General features: G+C 44.9%; 1 protein-coding gene across 1 annotated transcript in view; it reads right to left on the minus strand.

The window, feature by feature from the left end:
• The window catches only part of SLC35D4 (solute carrier family 35 member D4), a 58478-nt gene extending 45127 nt beyond the window's left edge, over positions 1 to 13351 (minus strand). Inside the window, exons 1-4 of the mRNA XM_086472728.1 lie at positions 13280 to 13351; positions 10951 to 10997; positions 7155 to 7232; positions 2847 to 2928 (exon numbers count right to left, since the gene is read on the minus strand). Coding sequence (XP_086328854.1) covers positions 2847 to 2928; positions 7155 to 7232; positions 10951 to 10997; positions 13280 to 13351 — 279 coding nt within the window. The remainder of the gene's footprint in view (positions 1 to 2846; positions 2929 to 7154; positions 7233 to 10950; positions 10998 to 13279) is intronic.
• Between the last annotated feature and the right edge of the window lie 2902 nt (positions 13352 to 16253).

Consider the following 16253-nt stretch of genomic DNA (forward strand, 5'->3'; position numbering starts at 1 on the left):
AGAATACAGTGTGACTCCTAGCAACAGAATTATGGGCAAGATGATTTTAGGTGATTGCTATCAGTCACTGCTAGGAAGAGCTGCCTGAAATTAGGGTAGAAATGTAATAGTTCATACACAAGTAATGTTGAAACTATACCCACTGAGGTATCGGGACACCATCCCAACATGAAATCGTTAAGAAACAAACCCCAATGATAACAACCATGAATCAAACACTCAATCCCCCAGGCAAATCCAACCAGAATTAGTGGTTCATAATACTTCCTCCAAACCAGATCCATGGTCTCTGAGACAGTTGAAACAGAAGCAATTCTCTGCTCCAATTAAGATAACCTAAAGACTAAGGCAGTTTTAGGAAGCAGTACTTCTGCACTTGTGTGTAGTATTTAAATCACACGAGTAGAGAATGAGTTAATCTCTCAGTGATGCCCATGCCTTTTAAGTATCAGGTAATACAAGCAGCAGATCTCTTAAATTTGACTTTGTATTGAGAAATCTGGATTTTTCTTTTCATTCCCATAAAGCTGGACAAGCATCTCTAATTAAACATTTTAAGTCATAATGACAACTTGGGTGGATCCATAAACACAACAGTTACAGCAAGATAACTTTTAACACCTCTGAATTAGCAAGGAATGAAAATCACACAAGCACAACTGGCATGAAGTTGCCAGCCCCAGCTTCACCGATTCGGAAAACCAATTCTCAACCCTGTTGCTGAACAACCAAAGTAAAAGCATCTAACATAAGCATCCTGAGCCTGACACAGTAATAGGAAATACAAGAAATAAGCAGGAATAACAAGGAAAGTTGACAGCAGAATTTACATTCTTCCTTTTGTGAAGCCAATTTATTGGGTTTTTCTCTCCCCTCCTGCGCTTTTGGCTCTTCCAAATGTGTTTTGGAGCCAACAATGGCTCCAGTTTGCCTAGCCCAGTTAACCTTCTCCATATGTCTATTGTCTTTGATGTGAGTATTTCTTAAATTTGTGAGTAAATTAAATTAAAGCTTACGAAAAGAAAGGTTTACTGGTTGGGCAGGCAGGGGGAACAGACTCTGTACAAACCTCCCTTCACAGCTCTACATACTTTTGTTAATGCATCACAGTCCAGAGCTCAGCAGCCCTCCTCCAGTTCCAGCCCTGAACTCCTGGGCAGGGGAGACTGCCAGCACCTCTAGGGAGAGGCACAAACAGAGATTAAGACTGTAGCCCTGCCAGTATACAGGAGTGTTTGAAAGTGGGTCTCCCTGGCTTTGATCAAAAAAGTGCATGTAATTTCTACTTTCAGAATAAACCCACTTAATTCAAATACACTGATGAGGTGAGCCAGTTCAGGTAGGAATTTGGGAGAGTCCATTTTCCTTCTCACTGTGTCATAAAATGGTTGTACACAAAGTTATTGTAAGTAAAGCTTCTATGTAGGATTCAGTTTAGCCCCAGTACAAGGCATTACACAGTAACTATGGCCTAAGACTACTTGTCCTTTCATCTGTCCTCCTAAAATGGCCACAGAATTAGGCCTCTAAATCCCCATTCATGTACAACAAAAAAGCCATTCAGAAATGGGAGATGCTCCTTAAGAGAAGTCTGGGATCAAACCAAAACCATTCACAGCCCCTCTGCCACTCCAGTGCATCTTACTCTGGAATGACCAGAGCCGGGGACAGGAGGGAAACAAGGTAACCTACGGGATGACTAGGAAGTAAGAAGAAATAGTAGAGAGGATGTGATTCATACCTCCTCCACCTCCCAGGTGAGCAAGCAGAAAAGATGCTGCTGCCAAGGCTCTATTGCTGTTTCCAGGCAGGGCTCTCCTTAGGGCTCTTTGCTCAGGTTACACCAGGGAAGCCCAACGGAACTTGCTTTGACAAGGAACCAAGAGGAAGTAAATGCAATCACCCCGAGACAGAGCTAATCTGGAGGCACGGGGCTTCTGAGCGCTTGCCTTGCTTTCCGAAGGTCACTTGGGTTGGAGATGAGGCCCCTAGCCTTGTCTGTGAGGACAGAGACCTCCTGGCCTTTTCTGCCCTACCTCTCCACCGGCATGTTCAAGGGATCACTACAAGCAGAATCTTGTCAAAAATTCCTTTTTCATCCTGCTTGGGGTTTAGGAGCTGGCAGGAGTGAGCTGGCTCTGGAATAAGATTAAGAGGCATTGACAGACTGCAGAAGGGAACTAGTGCAGAATCTGGCCTTGCAGACTGCATAACAGCAGGAAAACATTGCTGTGTTTTAAAAAATGCATGTCATCACTTTTTTTTTTTTTAGAAAGACTATATCATTTAAGTAAAAAACATTCAACTAATGAAAGTAGATTTGATATCGTCTAAACTTTTGGTAGGTTATTGCGATTCAAATGGAACATAAAACTGATTAATCTAGCCCTTCCCATAATCTCATTCCAACTTTCAATTTATTTTTTCAAATCCTGTAAAGCATCAAAAGCCTGACACTGAAATAGTCTATTCTTTTCCTGGAAGGATTTCCCACAGACCCCACAGCCCCATTCCCCCTTTTGCAAAGTTACAGCTAGGAATTTCTTCAGCTTCTTCCCTACTTGCACAATTCAGACCACTGAGGGTCTGCTCTGCAAAACACCGAGTGCTCTGGAGAGATGCTGACTGGTTTGGACTGTCACAGAAGTGCTTTTCGATACTGCTCTACACTTCACAGGACTGCACTGCTGCTCGAGCACCACTAACAATGTATGTATTCTTTAAACCCCTCTTCCCTTCTTTCCCCCCAACCCAGGAGCAGCATTAAACAGCTTGTATGAAGGGAACGTTCTTTGCTCATAAAGTAGAGGTAACGTAGAACTGACTTCTACTTGTGCATTTCTTACCAATCTAGACAGTGCCCTAGAGCCAGCATAAATAATGCCAACAAACAGTACTGAAGCAGGAAGCCACGACAGGATTTCAGACCTGTGAAAACAATTAAAATCCCATTACTTCACCACATTCTGTTTACATACAGTCAGCAACAGTTGCTTGCAAGGACTATAATAATGCATATATATGTACATATATTTCAAAGGTGTGCATATTAAATTCATTGCCTGAGTGTTCAGTATTCCTCCCATGTAATAAAGAAGTCTGAGACAGAAATTAATCACTTCATCTAATCCCAGATAGATGCTATCTGCAGATGTATTTTCTTTCTTTTACTCTTTCTCCGTCGCCTCTCCTTGCGAAATTGTTTTGTTTCACAGCAATCACTCCTATTGGTTTTAAGGGAGAAAAATTTCAACTAATTTCCTTGATGCACTGTGAAAGGAAGAAAAACTGACAAATGAAGCCATAAAATGGCGTACTCGCACAGACAGCACACATTTTCACTATGTACAAATACACTTGCCCACCCACACATTCATTTCTCAGCCAGATTTACAAAGAGATTCTTCCTAAAGATCAGATTGTCTCTGTGGGAGCCTGTCTCTTGAGATTTCTTAATGATACTCCTTTGACTAAGCCAAACTCCTAGAGGCAGTTTGACAAGTAATGGAGGAATGAAGTCATCACAGACTGATCCGACTTCTTTTCTTTTCGGCCATGGTTATTGCAGTAGGGTCAGGTTTCAGTTCCGAGAAGGAGCTTCAGAATTTGCACTTTTCCTTTTTTGTTCTTGACACTTAAGGGGAAAAAGGGATCAGGTAGGTGGTAAATTTCAGAGAGAATAAGGTAAGATTTTGAGCAAGGGAGGAAAGGAGTAGCAGTGATGTAAAGGCCTGATCCAAAGGCTTCCTAGGACCGAAGACATCGCTACTCCCATTTACTCTTCCCAAGCTTTGACCTGAGGTCAAGAAAATGTAAGTGAATAATGCTGGTTCTCAAAATGAAACCAAACTGCTTGTAGTTCCTTAATCTGGATTACACTTCCAACTAGCATGTACGAGTTAAAACATAATCATAGATACTGCTACTGTACCACACTTCACGGAACACAAGAAAAATAGATCACTAGATGAAATCAGAATAGTCTGAATGAAGATAAAACATGCCCAAGGATTCATGTAAACACAGACAAGTAAAAAAACCTAAAGACCACGTTTCCTCTTTTTTTAAATACATAATTTTCTAAGATACTCGATCAAAAGCCAGGGTAACGAAAATAGAGTAATCTTTAGATCCTTTCACTTGCATAAATATTTGCTCTGGTTTTTGGGATAGTCATCACCATTTTTTACAAAAACACTGTTCCTTTTAAGGTTATTGACTTCAACTGGAATTTCACCAAGACCAGGATCCAAAACTGTCATACCTCATTACCAACGAGTCCACATCAGACAGTCACAAAAATACCCCCACCCTACTGGAACTGCAACAAATGGAAAAAAGGAGGAGGGGAGAAAAGAAAGAAGGGCTGGGAAGATGAAAGGAACACGTGATGAAAACTGAATTTTCATTTAGAACATAACGCTCTCTCATGTTCCCCACCACTAAATTCTAGAAATCCCAAATCTATGTTCAGCTCTAATGCAATGCTGCAAAGTGCAACGGAAAAGGACATCAGATGCTTTTTCCATGATGTACGGGTAGAATTTTATGCTGCCAAGTGGGAATTTCAGGAATGACAAAAGAATGCATGTATGTTTGATTTAATGTGTCAGCACCAACAATCTGTCTCGTATGTAAACCAATTAGTAGCTTCTTATATTGGCAATACAGTGATGTACGTGCAAAACAGGAAAGCTCAGTGACGTAAAAGAACAGATGAGCTTGTGGTTGTAGGGCTAGAGCCAAAGCCCACCGAAGTCAATGGGTAGCTTCCCCTAAACCACACTTCGGAGCTTCGGTTTAAGCAAGGCTCTGAGCTGCTGCTCAGCTGTGGGGAAAATTCAGCACTACAAGAAATGCCAACCAGAACAGAGAGGACCTGTGTGCCTACAACAGTTAGGCAGAAGCTGGGTGGGAGACAGCAGTGCTGGAAACGTTATGCAGACGCTACGCATATTCCTCTGCGCTCCCCAGCGCCCTGGCTTTGGATACTATCTGCTGAGACACTTTGGGATGGCCTGAAGTGTCTCAGAAAGCATGAGAGATCAGTCCATGTGACAGAAATACTGAGACATTGTGGAAATAAACAAAGAAATGGGTAGCAGTTTATTATTTGAAGCATGACAAGGCGGAGGACTGGATATGGTATTCTTAAGCATCCTACACATCACCAAAAAAAAACACCAACCCATCCAGATAGATTCAGAGACCAAAATTCTGTAAAATGAGGGGAAAAGTCCTCACCTTTGGAGGGGAGAAGAGATTGAGAGGAAATGGTAGACAGAAGCTTTGAGACATTATGTTTGTTTGTTGGGGAGTTTTTTTGTTTAGTTGCGTTTTTTGTGGGGGAGGTTTGCTGGGTTTTGGCTTTGGTTTTTGTGGTTGCTTTTTTTTGTTTTGTTTTGGTTTGTTTGTTTGTTTGTTTTTTTAATACAGGAGATATATGCCACAAGTCCAGTTCAGCAAAGCATTAAAGCATGTGCCTAATTCTTCTGAAGAAAGACAGATTTAAACTCATGCTTAAGTAGCTGGCTGAATTATAGCCAAAACACGGCAAGTAATTGGTCATTTCATTCAGTCTGTTCTAGAAAAGGCATTCTGTGTCAGCTAAACTAATGAAGAAGTTTCTCAAGATGTATTTTAATCACTTTTCCTATAGTGTGCTGACATCTAGTGGCCTGAAGTCAAAACACGAACTAATTTTTCACCAAAACTTTTCTTAGATAAAAGCATCCTCTTCAACAGCAGAAAATGGTTCTTGTCCAGTATTTTCTTTAATGCCTTCCAAGTTTTGAAAAAAAAAAAAGGAAATATCTTTTCCAAGCTGGTAAAAACATTCAACTTCTTTAATTTCACAATTTAAAGCAAAAGTAATCATCTAGTGATGAAAAGTTGAACCAAAAAAGGACATTACTGATGGCTGTATTCCTTTGCCCTTTAGACTGTTCTGTGAAGGCAAAATCTGCATTAAAAATACACATTTGATAATAATATATCTCAGCAACTGCCATTTAATCCTGCCTCTGCCAATATCATAGACAGCTTTTACACTAATATCCTCATTTTATCTATACTGCAGATAAAAGACTGGAAGTTAAATTCTGCTTCCATTTACAACTTGACTTCAGTTTCAGCAGTGATGTTGTCACTTGCATGGACATGAAAACAGAACTCAGCCTGGTTCTTCTGACGTACACACCGGATTTCATTCCGAACAAAGTGATTTAGTTTTGCAAGCCAACTGTTTGAATCCTAAACAGAAAATTCGTCAGATGTCACTTGCTAACACAGAATCACTGGAAAAAGTTACATTAGAAGGGAACTCTGGCAGTCATCTAGTCCAACACTCCCCTGCTTCAGAGTCAAGTCACATTACGCAGGTCATGGTCCAGTAAAGTTCTGAATACCTCCAGAGACAGAGATTCAACAGTTCCTGTGGACATATATCTTCTAAATTACTACATTTTGTGAAATAAATAAAAAAAAAAAAAAAGATACGCCACATTCCACACGGCGGAGCGGAGCACAGTTACAGAATGCCAGATGTCTCTTCTGAGTTGCCATCACTCTCAGTTCAAGCAGATGATCTTTGTCTACAAAGCCCCTTTTAATTTGGAGTTTGATTGTTATACCAAACCTGTACTGCAACGGCTGCTCTTGCTGTGCAGTCATAAATGCCAGAGTCAGGCAAGGGTGAACGATTCCCATTTATGGGACACACTTCTTAGAGAAAAAGGCAGATCACATTGGTGAACTTCACTGCATCGAGGTTTTGGGGAAGGGTGTGTCAAGGCTCTTAACTAACAGTACCAAGGTTTCTCTTATGATAGTATAAAATAATCCAGGGAAGAGCTGTGGACAGATGGCTGGATAAGTTATTCTCACAGCTTTCACTAACGGCCACGCTTTTTTGATTGCCTTGCCAAGGTTAAATTGAATCCACTTTATACTAGTAACAGTTGAAGTGTGCGTCATTGAACATTCACTAGACTAAAACACAAGATCTCTCCTACACCTGTGAAGCAGAACACATACAAACACATACACGCCAACTTATATCTTAGCAAGTTAGTAACTTCCACAACCAACTTAACTATGTTGTAACCCAGCTACAGAAAATAAGTATTTAGCATATACTGAAAACCCCACAGTACCTTGAACACAAGTTTATCTCCACCCAGCCCAGCTTCCAGGAGACATGAAGCAGAAGTCCACCCACTAATGTCTGCCACCTAAAGTAGAAACAAAACAGCATCTCTGAATTGTTTGCCCTTTTTAACCATGTCGAGCATGACCTTAGAATTCAGAGAATTTCTCACAGCACACCCAGGACTCCACTTATCTGTCATTTCTCTGGGTTTCCAGAGATACCACTATTCCTCTTTGAATCTTTCATTTTTGTGGGCCTTCATTTCCTGCAGATTTTCTAATACTCTGGTTCTTCCCCCTCCTGTTTCAAATGTTCTATAAATTACCATCTACCATAACTATCTTAGTCATGTTACTGAATCCCCATTTTATCATCTCTTCCCACACAAGATTTACAATAATAATAGTGATTACAGCCATGACGATCTGGAGATGCAAGTGAGGCAAGGTTTGTGACAAGAGATTAATATCTTTTCATACATAAACATTGTTAGAACAAATAAACATGACTTCAGGATTCAAAGACTCACTTGAGCTGAAGTAATAAGCCCTAAGGACGGTGTGTGTAGTCCTTGTAGTTTCAAACATTACCTCTTGGACTGCCCATGGTTATTTGTGCTGGCCTTAAATTGCAAACTCCCTCAAACTCAGACTGCTTTCCCCCCGTCCCGCTACAACTTGTGTAGCGAGCAGCAAGGGAAGTGTCATCAACCATAACATCATTACACTGCATAAGCCTCTGATTCAGAGCCTCTAGAGAAAACATCTCTACAGCCAGACAACCTTGCATATAAACCACAATACTGTGGTTTTCTCATTGGAAAGGTATATAACAACTACATACATTCTGCACTGACTTAATTATCTAATGACTTATCCTACCACAAAGGCATTCCTTAGTCTATTACGGAAATAGCATGTGAGGCCTTAGAAGTGCTTGCATATAACTTAAAACTGGTAGTGATGCACACTGGGTTTTGTTTTTTTTTTTTTTAAAGCTTTAAAGTAAGTTATTATCTTCCTTCTTCCTTAAGCTAATGGTTTTCAGAGAGGTGTTTCATGCTTCTTGGGTGAAAAGGGCCCCCTTTAAGTACTGGAAGGCCGCTCCGAGGTCCCCCCGGAGCCTTCCCTTCTCCAGGCTGAACCCCCCAACTCTCTCAGCCTGTCCTCACAGGGAGCTGCTCCAGCCCCCTCAGCATCTTCGTGGCCTCCTCTGGACCCGCTCGAGCAGGTCCGTGTCTGTCTTGTGCTGGTGCCCCCAGAGCTGGACGCAGCCCTGCAGGGGGGTCTCACCAGAGCAGAGCAGAGGGGCAGAGTCACCTCTCTCGACCTGCTGGCCATGCTGCTGGTGATGCAGCCCAGGATGCCGTTGGCTTTGTGGGCTGCGAGCGCCCATTGCTGGGTCATGTTTCATTTTTATCCACCAACACTCCCAAGTCCTCCTCCACAGGGTTGGTAGAGTAGGACTGATGGTTGGACTTCATGTTCTCAGTGGTCTTTTCCAACCTGAATGATTCTATTCTACTCATCCCCCAGCCTGTATCTGTGCTTGGGATTGCCCCGACCCAGGTGCAGGACCTTGCACTTGGCCTTGTTGAACTTCATGAGGTTTGCATGGGCCCACCTCTCCAGCCTGTCCAGGTCCCTCCAGCCTCCCTTCCCTCCAGCGTGTCAACTGCACCACACAGCTCGGTGTCATCAGCAAACTTGCTGAGGGCACATTCAACCCCACTGTCCATGTCACCAACAAAGATGTGAAACAGCACCGGTTCCCCTGGGGAACACCACTCGTCACTGGTCTCCTCTCGGGCATCGAGCCGTTGGCTGTGACTCTTTGAGTGCCACCATCCAGACAGTTCCTGATCCGTTGTGTGGTCCATCCATCAAATCCACGTCTCTCCAGTTTAGAGACAAGGATGTCGTGCAGGACAGTGTCAGACGCTTTGCACAAGTCCAGGTAGATGATGTCCGTTGCTCTTCCCTGATTCACCAACACTGTAACCCCATCACAGAAGCCCACCAAATTTGTCAAGTGTAATTTGCCCTTGGTGAAGCCGTGTTGGCTGTCACCAATCGCCTCCTTATTTTCCGTGTGCCCTAGCACAGTTTCCAGGAGGACCCGCTCCATGATCTTGCCAGGCACACAGGTGAGACTGACTGGCCTGGAGTTCCCCAGGTCTTCCTTTTTTCCCTTTTCAAAAACGGGGTTATGTTTCCCCTTTTCCAGCCAGTGCTACCTTTGCCGGGCTGCCGCGACTTCTCAAATATGATGGATAGTAGCTTAGCAACTTCATCTGCCAGTCCCCTCAGGACCCACAGATGCATCTCATCCCACGGACTTGTGCACCTTCAGGTTCCTTAGATGGTCTCAAACCTGACCTTCTCCTATAGTGGGCAGAAGAGCAAGCTCATCGCCCACATGGCTACGATGAATATTCTATGATACTATCACAGCTCATTTCACATTTTTTAGATGAGGAGCTCTCTTAGGAGAGCTTAAAAGCCAGGTATCCCTGATGTTTGCTGCAGGCTTGACCATGCTCTATTCCAAGCCAGTGATGAATTTCCACCAACTTTATTGTGAAGAATTTCCTCTTCTCTCAGGTTTTAAGGACAGAAGTTGAAGGAAGTAATAGTTCCAGGTGCTTAGTATTGTGCAGTATAGTCTTCAGATTATATAGAGAACAAAACCAATGATGATGAACAGCGACAGCACGAACAGAGAATAACACTCTTTTCCTCCTCTGCTTATCTGTCATAGCTCTAAATGAAAGCGCATATGAGCCACTTAATAGCTTTCAAGAAAAGGTGACCTTTAAAAGGCAGAACTTATGGAAAAATATCAAGATACTGAGATACACTTCCAAATAACAGAAGAAGGAAATAACTGTGGTAACACAGATGCCATAAGGCAGTTGCTTGCCATTGAAATATGCTTTTTTACTGTTGATTTACCACACCTGTATTTCACATATATTACTCAAAACCCTTTCCCCATATGATAAAAGCCTTGTCCGAGAGACAGTCTCTACGTGTGCGTGAGGACTGAAGAAAGCATTTGTTGCATATTTAATAGAGCTGAGTACACTCAAAGAAAATGGAGATTCCCAAGGCAATTATTCCCAGAGTATTCCTAGAGGCAAAAATATAAGCCATGCTAAGCAGCAGCAAAGGAATTAAAGATACCCAGCACCTGCAGATTTTACCATTATCTCAAAAGAACAAATGGGTGAAGTCCTGACTCTAAGAGGCCAGATCTTCACTAAATGCCTCACAAATTATTAACAGCACTGATGGTACAGTATATATGGACACTTGACAAAATGTTAAATTTCTCACTACAGTCATTAACGTACGATAATCACTTGTGATGCAGTTATAACAAAGGCAAAGCATGAAAATGACCAACATGGCATTTGTGTATACCTGAAGATGGGTTTAAGGTTGGTTTTCATTAGCATAGCGAAAGAGTACACCACAACTGCACATTATTCATGAGTGCTATTTCCAAAGAAAACGGGCTGTACTATAATTGCTACTTTTCTATGCTGAAGTGTAAGGCTTTCATAAAAATGAGAAATTATGAAGTCTACATATCTTAATTACATCACCATCTTGATGTTTAAAAATTAACCAAGACATATTAATGAATGCTTTACTAAGGCTTCATGAAGTATGTTCCCTAGACAGCAAAAGCCAGTAATGACAAAAGGTACTAAAGTTGGCTTCAGCATGGAACAGCAAGACATTTACTGTTTAAAGTCATTTTTCAGGTAACTTTGTTCTTAAAATGGTACTTACCCTTGAAAAAGGGTAGGGTAGGTAAATTTCAGGACAGACAGGACATACTGAAAAACAAATACCAAATTAATGGACATCAAACACCTACAGCGTTATAACATTAACAAACAATCACGAGAGCAACAAAACACAGAAAGTTTCTACCAAAATAAAGAAAAACAAAAAGACAAAAAAAATAATACAGTGATTTCTCTTCCCATGCCAGAACTGGGGATGCTGCCCCAGTCACTGTGGGAGCAGACACTAAAGTACATGAGTGGACACACTGAACGAGAGAAGGCTACCTTCTGAATCACTCTCACTTTCTGAGCACACTCAGTGCATTGCACTGAATGGGAAAGGGGTTAACAGGAACAAAAAGACAGAAGCACTTGTCACATCATACCATAGAGGCAACCTTTGCAGAATCAAGACCAATAATTTTAACATAATTGTCTCCTGATGATTCATTCATCTTACAGTCCTAACACTCTGTTCACAAACTATTTTGCGTAAGACACTAAGCAGTCCCTGAAGCCCTTTAGAGATGTAATATATGGGGGGAAAAAAAAGCAAAGCCTCTGTGTCATTGCTTTAGTGTGCTTTGTCAGGGTCTGCGTGTGCGGATGCTAGTGTCTTTTCCCACTATATATGTATATATACAAACATGAGGCAGAAATACACATGCCTTTTGATGTGTTTCCCATAACGACGTATATAAACACCATTTCTGCAAAGAAGAAGAATGACTGAAGATTCCTCAGAGGAAAAAAAAAGGTACCTGCCATTCCTACCAGGAGCCAGCAGCAGCTGTCAATGGCAAAAGGAGAAGCTGAAAGCTTTCAACAGAGAGGAAACTGTGCTGTGCACTTCGCAAGGTCCAGTTTTTAGGTGGGGGGGGTGTCACTAAGAAGCTGGCATTGATATACAGAGACGAGGCATGCTGACTCACAATGGGCCATGTTACACATACCCTTGTCAGAACTGCTACGCGGGCAGGATGACATACCTGCACGTGCCCATACCCCCATGTGCATTCACATATCACCGGCAACAACCGAAAGGTCCACGTTCTGGTTATTTTTCACATATCACACTAAAACCTACATTCAGGTTTGAAAACAAAGGCCATACAGCAGTCCTTCCAACTTGCTCTCAAGCATAGTCAAGCCAAGAACCTTTTCCAACGCATGATGCAATCTGGCAGTTCTAGTCCCTTTCTGTTTAACTAATCACTGCTTGTAGCACTTTGTCAAACCAAGTGTATTATCTCTCCCTATGAACTTTGCTTCACGTCTGGACTTCAGTGTACTTCTAGGCATCATTTATGGCAAGTGTACCTTGGAACAGAAACCAGGGGCAAACGATGAGATTTCTTTTTCACCTCCAAAATACTGCTTTTCTCTAACTCTCCCTCAGGAAATCCATACCTTAGTAGCTTCAGGAATATCTTTTCTTTCATAAATCTGCACCAGAAACACAAGACACACTCTCTGATAAATAGGACAGCAACGAGTGCTTACTCTATGCCATCCTCCCAGAGCAAAAAAACTACTTTGAACTATGTTCAAACGACACAATTTTATTCACAATGTGGCCATCTTCAGCCAACTTCTTCTGCTTAGGCATTTCAGCAATACCAACAGGTAATTAAGTTGCACAGTGGAAAACAGCCTTCTTGTCCTCAATTTCCGGTTAATTAAGCTGTCCAAGCATCCATGGAAGTTTGTATTTGTTTCACTACTGCTGTAACCCTTTGAATACTTCACATTTTTACCTTGGATACTTGGTATTATTGTTCCAGTTAACAGACCTTCCTTTGGGGATGGCTGTGCATCCAGTGGTTGTCAGAGAATAATGAAATACACTCAGCATCTCTGATGCTTTCAAAGCAGCGTGATTTCCGGCTCTACAACCAATGTTTCATTCATTTGAATGACACGATGTCACCCCTTCACTCCCCTAGGTATGCCAGTATTGAAACGTACGTGTCGCGATAAGGTAAAGATGTCACACACCGAGAAACACGACAGCTACACTCTCAATTTCGAGAGAAACTGGGACGGCGGCGGCCCTCGGGCCGAAATGCCAGGGGGTCTCTCTCTCCTCCGGGAGGGGCTGCCCCGCCGTCTCCCCCCGAGCGGGGTAGGGCAAGCAGAAGGCACCATCGTCGTCCCTCCTCCTCCTCCTCCTCCTCCTCCCGGGTGCCTGCCCTTACCTCGCCCCTCAAGCGCAGCCCCTGCCCCCCCCCCCCGCCGCAGCGCATCCAGCGCCCCCGCGTTTCCCTCCGCCTCGCCCGGCCCCGGCCCCCGCCCCTCGCAGCCCGGGGCGGCCCCGCGCCCACCCTCACCTTGTTGGTGAAGCAGGACGCCAGGTAGAACAGGCAGAAGGCGAGGCCGCCCGCCGGCCTCTTCAAATACATCTGTCACCGCGGGCCCCGCCGCCCACCCCGCGCAGCCCCGACCCGCCCGGCGGCCGCCGCCATCGCAGCGACACGTAGCGCCGCGGCCGCGCCAATGGGCACCGGGTTCCCGCCGCCGGGCGCCGCCTCCTGAAAGGGCCGTCGGTGCCGCCTGGCCGGGAGCGGCCGGGGAGCGCGGCGTGAGCCGGCAGCGGGCGCTCGCAGCCCGGCGGGGCAGCCGCACCCGGGGCGGTGCCACCGGCAGCGGGGCCAGAGGGGCGAGGGAGGTGGTTCTGCCCCCTGCTCTGGTGAGGCCCCGCCTGCAGCGCTGCGGCCAGCTCCGGGGTCCTCGGTACAGGGGCAGACCTGGACCTGTTGGAGCGAGTCCAGAGGAGGCCACGGAGATGCTGAGGGGGGCTGGAGCAGCTCCCCTGTGAGGACAGGCTGGGAGAGTTGGGGGTGTTCAGCCTGGAGAAGGGAAGGCTCCGGGGAGACCTGATTGAGGCCTGTAAGAAAGATGGGGGCAAATGCTTTTGCAGGGCTTCTTGTGATAGGACGAGGGGTAACGGTTTTAAAGTAAAAAAGGGCAGATTTAGACTAGCTATAAGGAAGACATTTTTTACACTGAGGCTGGTGAAGGACTGACACAGGCTGCCCAGAGAGGTGGTGGAAGCCCCATCCCTGGAAACATCCCAGGTCAGGTTGGACGGGGCTCTGAGCCACCTGATCCAGCTAAAGGTGACCCTGCTCGCTGCGGGGGGTTGGACGAGATGGCCTTTAAAGGTCCCTTCCGACCCAAACCATTCGATGATTCTATGATTCATCGGTGACATGTAAACTATCAATATCCCAGGGAGGCAGCGAAGCAGTGAAAGATCCGCCCTACCTCGTCACGGTTGCTGGGCGTTCTCTTAGTACGGCCTAGGTAAGCCTCGTTCTTCCCAGACCTGGCATTAGCAAGGCCCCATCTCTGCAGTTCTCACCTTGACTTTGCTCAGGTAATGCAAAGTACGGGGCTCTCTCTGTACACGTACACCCTATGTTTAGAGGACACAGCAATGCAGCATACATAGGGAACTAAGCGTGGCCTAAACTGGGGAGCAAGGGGGCACTAACTGGTAGACCAGAGGCCAAACCCAGCCCATAAAACGAGCCTGTCCAACCTGCCGCGTTCAGCCTCGAAAGGCAAAGCCAGCGGAGCACGGCAGCTGAACGGTCTCCGCTGCACCAAGACAAATTCCAGCATTCTGGTCCATCAGGCGCAATCCCATCTGGTTAGTAAGGAGGTGGCCCAAACCAGACACCGGATTTCTGGTGGTGAAGGGTTTGGTCCGTCCAGGCCTACAGAGATCACTGACAGGCCACTGTAGTGGATGCGACGGGGACGGCAGGGGAGGTGACACGGCATTTCCACTTCACAGAGCATGTGTTTCTGTAAGCATGTCAAAGGTGCATTTTGCAAACAAAGGTATATTTTGCCTTGTGCCAAAAATTCAGCCTGTAAAGCTTTAAAAAAGAATAAGGAAAGTTTACAGGTGTCTACAAAGACTAATGTAAGCGTGTGATAAGAATATTTTTGACTTTTTATTTTAGTGGAGTGTGATTTTAATGCAAAATATTATGGTGATATCTCTTTGTGTTTCATTTTCTTATTAAAAGAGGGAGACTCAGGCAAAGATGATGTATCTTCCTACAGCAAAGTGCAGAGGCACGTTTGAATTCTGAAGCCACTTACAGCAAGGGATTAAGAATGAAGACAAAGATTTCTGCTAATGTTGTTTATCACAACTAACTTGAATTACGTATTAAGCAATTGCCATACAGCTTTATTTTGCGTTATATGAAGGGAAGTTTCTGCTCTATCTAGACTTTAACTATTTTTATTAGGAGATGTGACTGTGTGGCAAATGATTTTGTTTACAAGTCATTTTTCAGAACCTTTTTTCTTAATATAATTCAGTTCAAAGCTTGATCTATTCATATAAGAGGTCGTGGGATCAAGGCCTAATCAGGTAATGTCTAAGAGACTAATAGAGAAGAGTTATTTCTGAAAATTAAAAGTGGAATAAATAGACATAGGAATATTAAATCATTGTTAATGTCTTTTGAATCAAAACCTACCAAACCCAGTTTTCTTAATCAGCGCTTGTACAGCTGTCCTGGAGTAAAGATTTTCTCGAGGCAGCAGGACATTGCTTTGACATTCTGCTCATTGATAGAACTGATAAAATTTAGCCAAAGAAGACTGAAGGGGGCATGGCAGCAATCTTCACACCCCAAACAGCGTCCGCAAGGGGAAAGAAATAATCTCTTCCCGCCAGGGCTCAGGGTAGAGAGGATCAGAACCAGGCAGGTACCGCGTCACCAGACCGAGCATCCTGATGCCTCCGTGGCGCACGCCTGCGTCATGCCTGCAGGTCGTGCGTTACGGCCTGGGTCCCCACCCTCTGCCAAACCGCCTGCCCTTTGCTGGGGGACTTTCTGCAGCGATGAACCCTGGAACAGATGCCGTGTCTCATGTCATCGCAGGTTGTTAGGGACAACTTAGATGGACTTTGGCCGACAACACTGATTCTTGCGTGCCTAAGAGTCGACGGGGGGTGGCTCTCGCCGGGCCTGCCCTGGCCGCGTGGGCTTTCGACGCCGAGCAGGCCGGGGATGCCGCTGGGGCGGTACGGCCCCTGCCCTGGAGCCAGCCCGCTTGGCTGGGCAGCGGCGCTGTCGGGGCAGCAGCCTGCCCCTGCAGTCCCCTCCGGTGCCTGGTGCTGAGCTGGGCCCGGGGAGGTCTCTGGGCACCCTCTTGCTGGAGCAGCCGTCGGACAGGCTGTACTGCAGCAGCAGGCCCCCGCCCAGCTGCCCCTGTCCCGGGACAGGGCATTTCAGCCACAGAATTCTTCTCCAGGCAGCTATTACATACAAAATT

This window comes from Leptosomus discolor, chromosome 13 (genome assembly GCF_034619465.1).
Source record: "Leptosomus discolor isolate bLepDis1 chromosome 13, bLepDis1.hap2, whole genome shotgun sequence".
Lineage (NCBI taxonomy): Eukaryota > Metazoa > Chordata > Aves > Leptosomiformes > Leptosomidae > Leptosomus > Leptosomus discolor.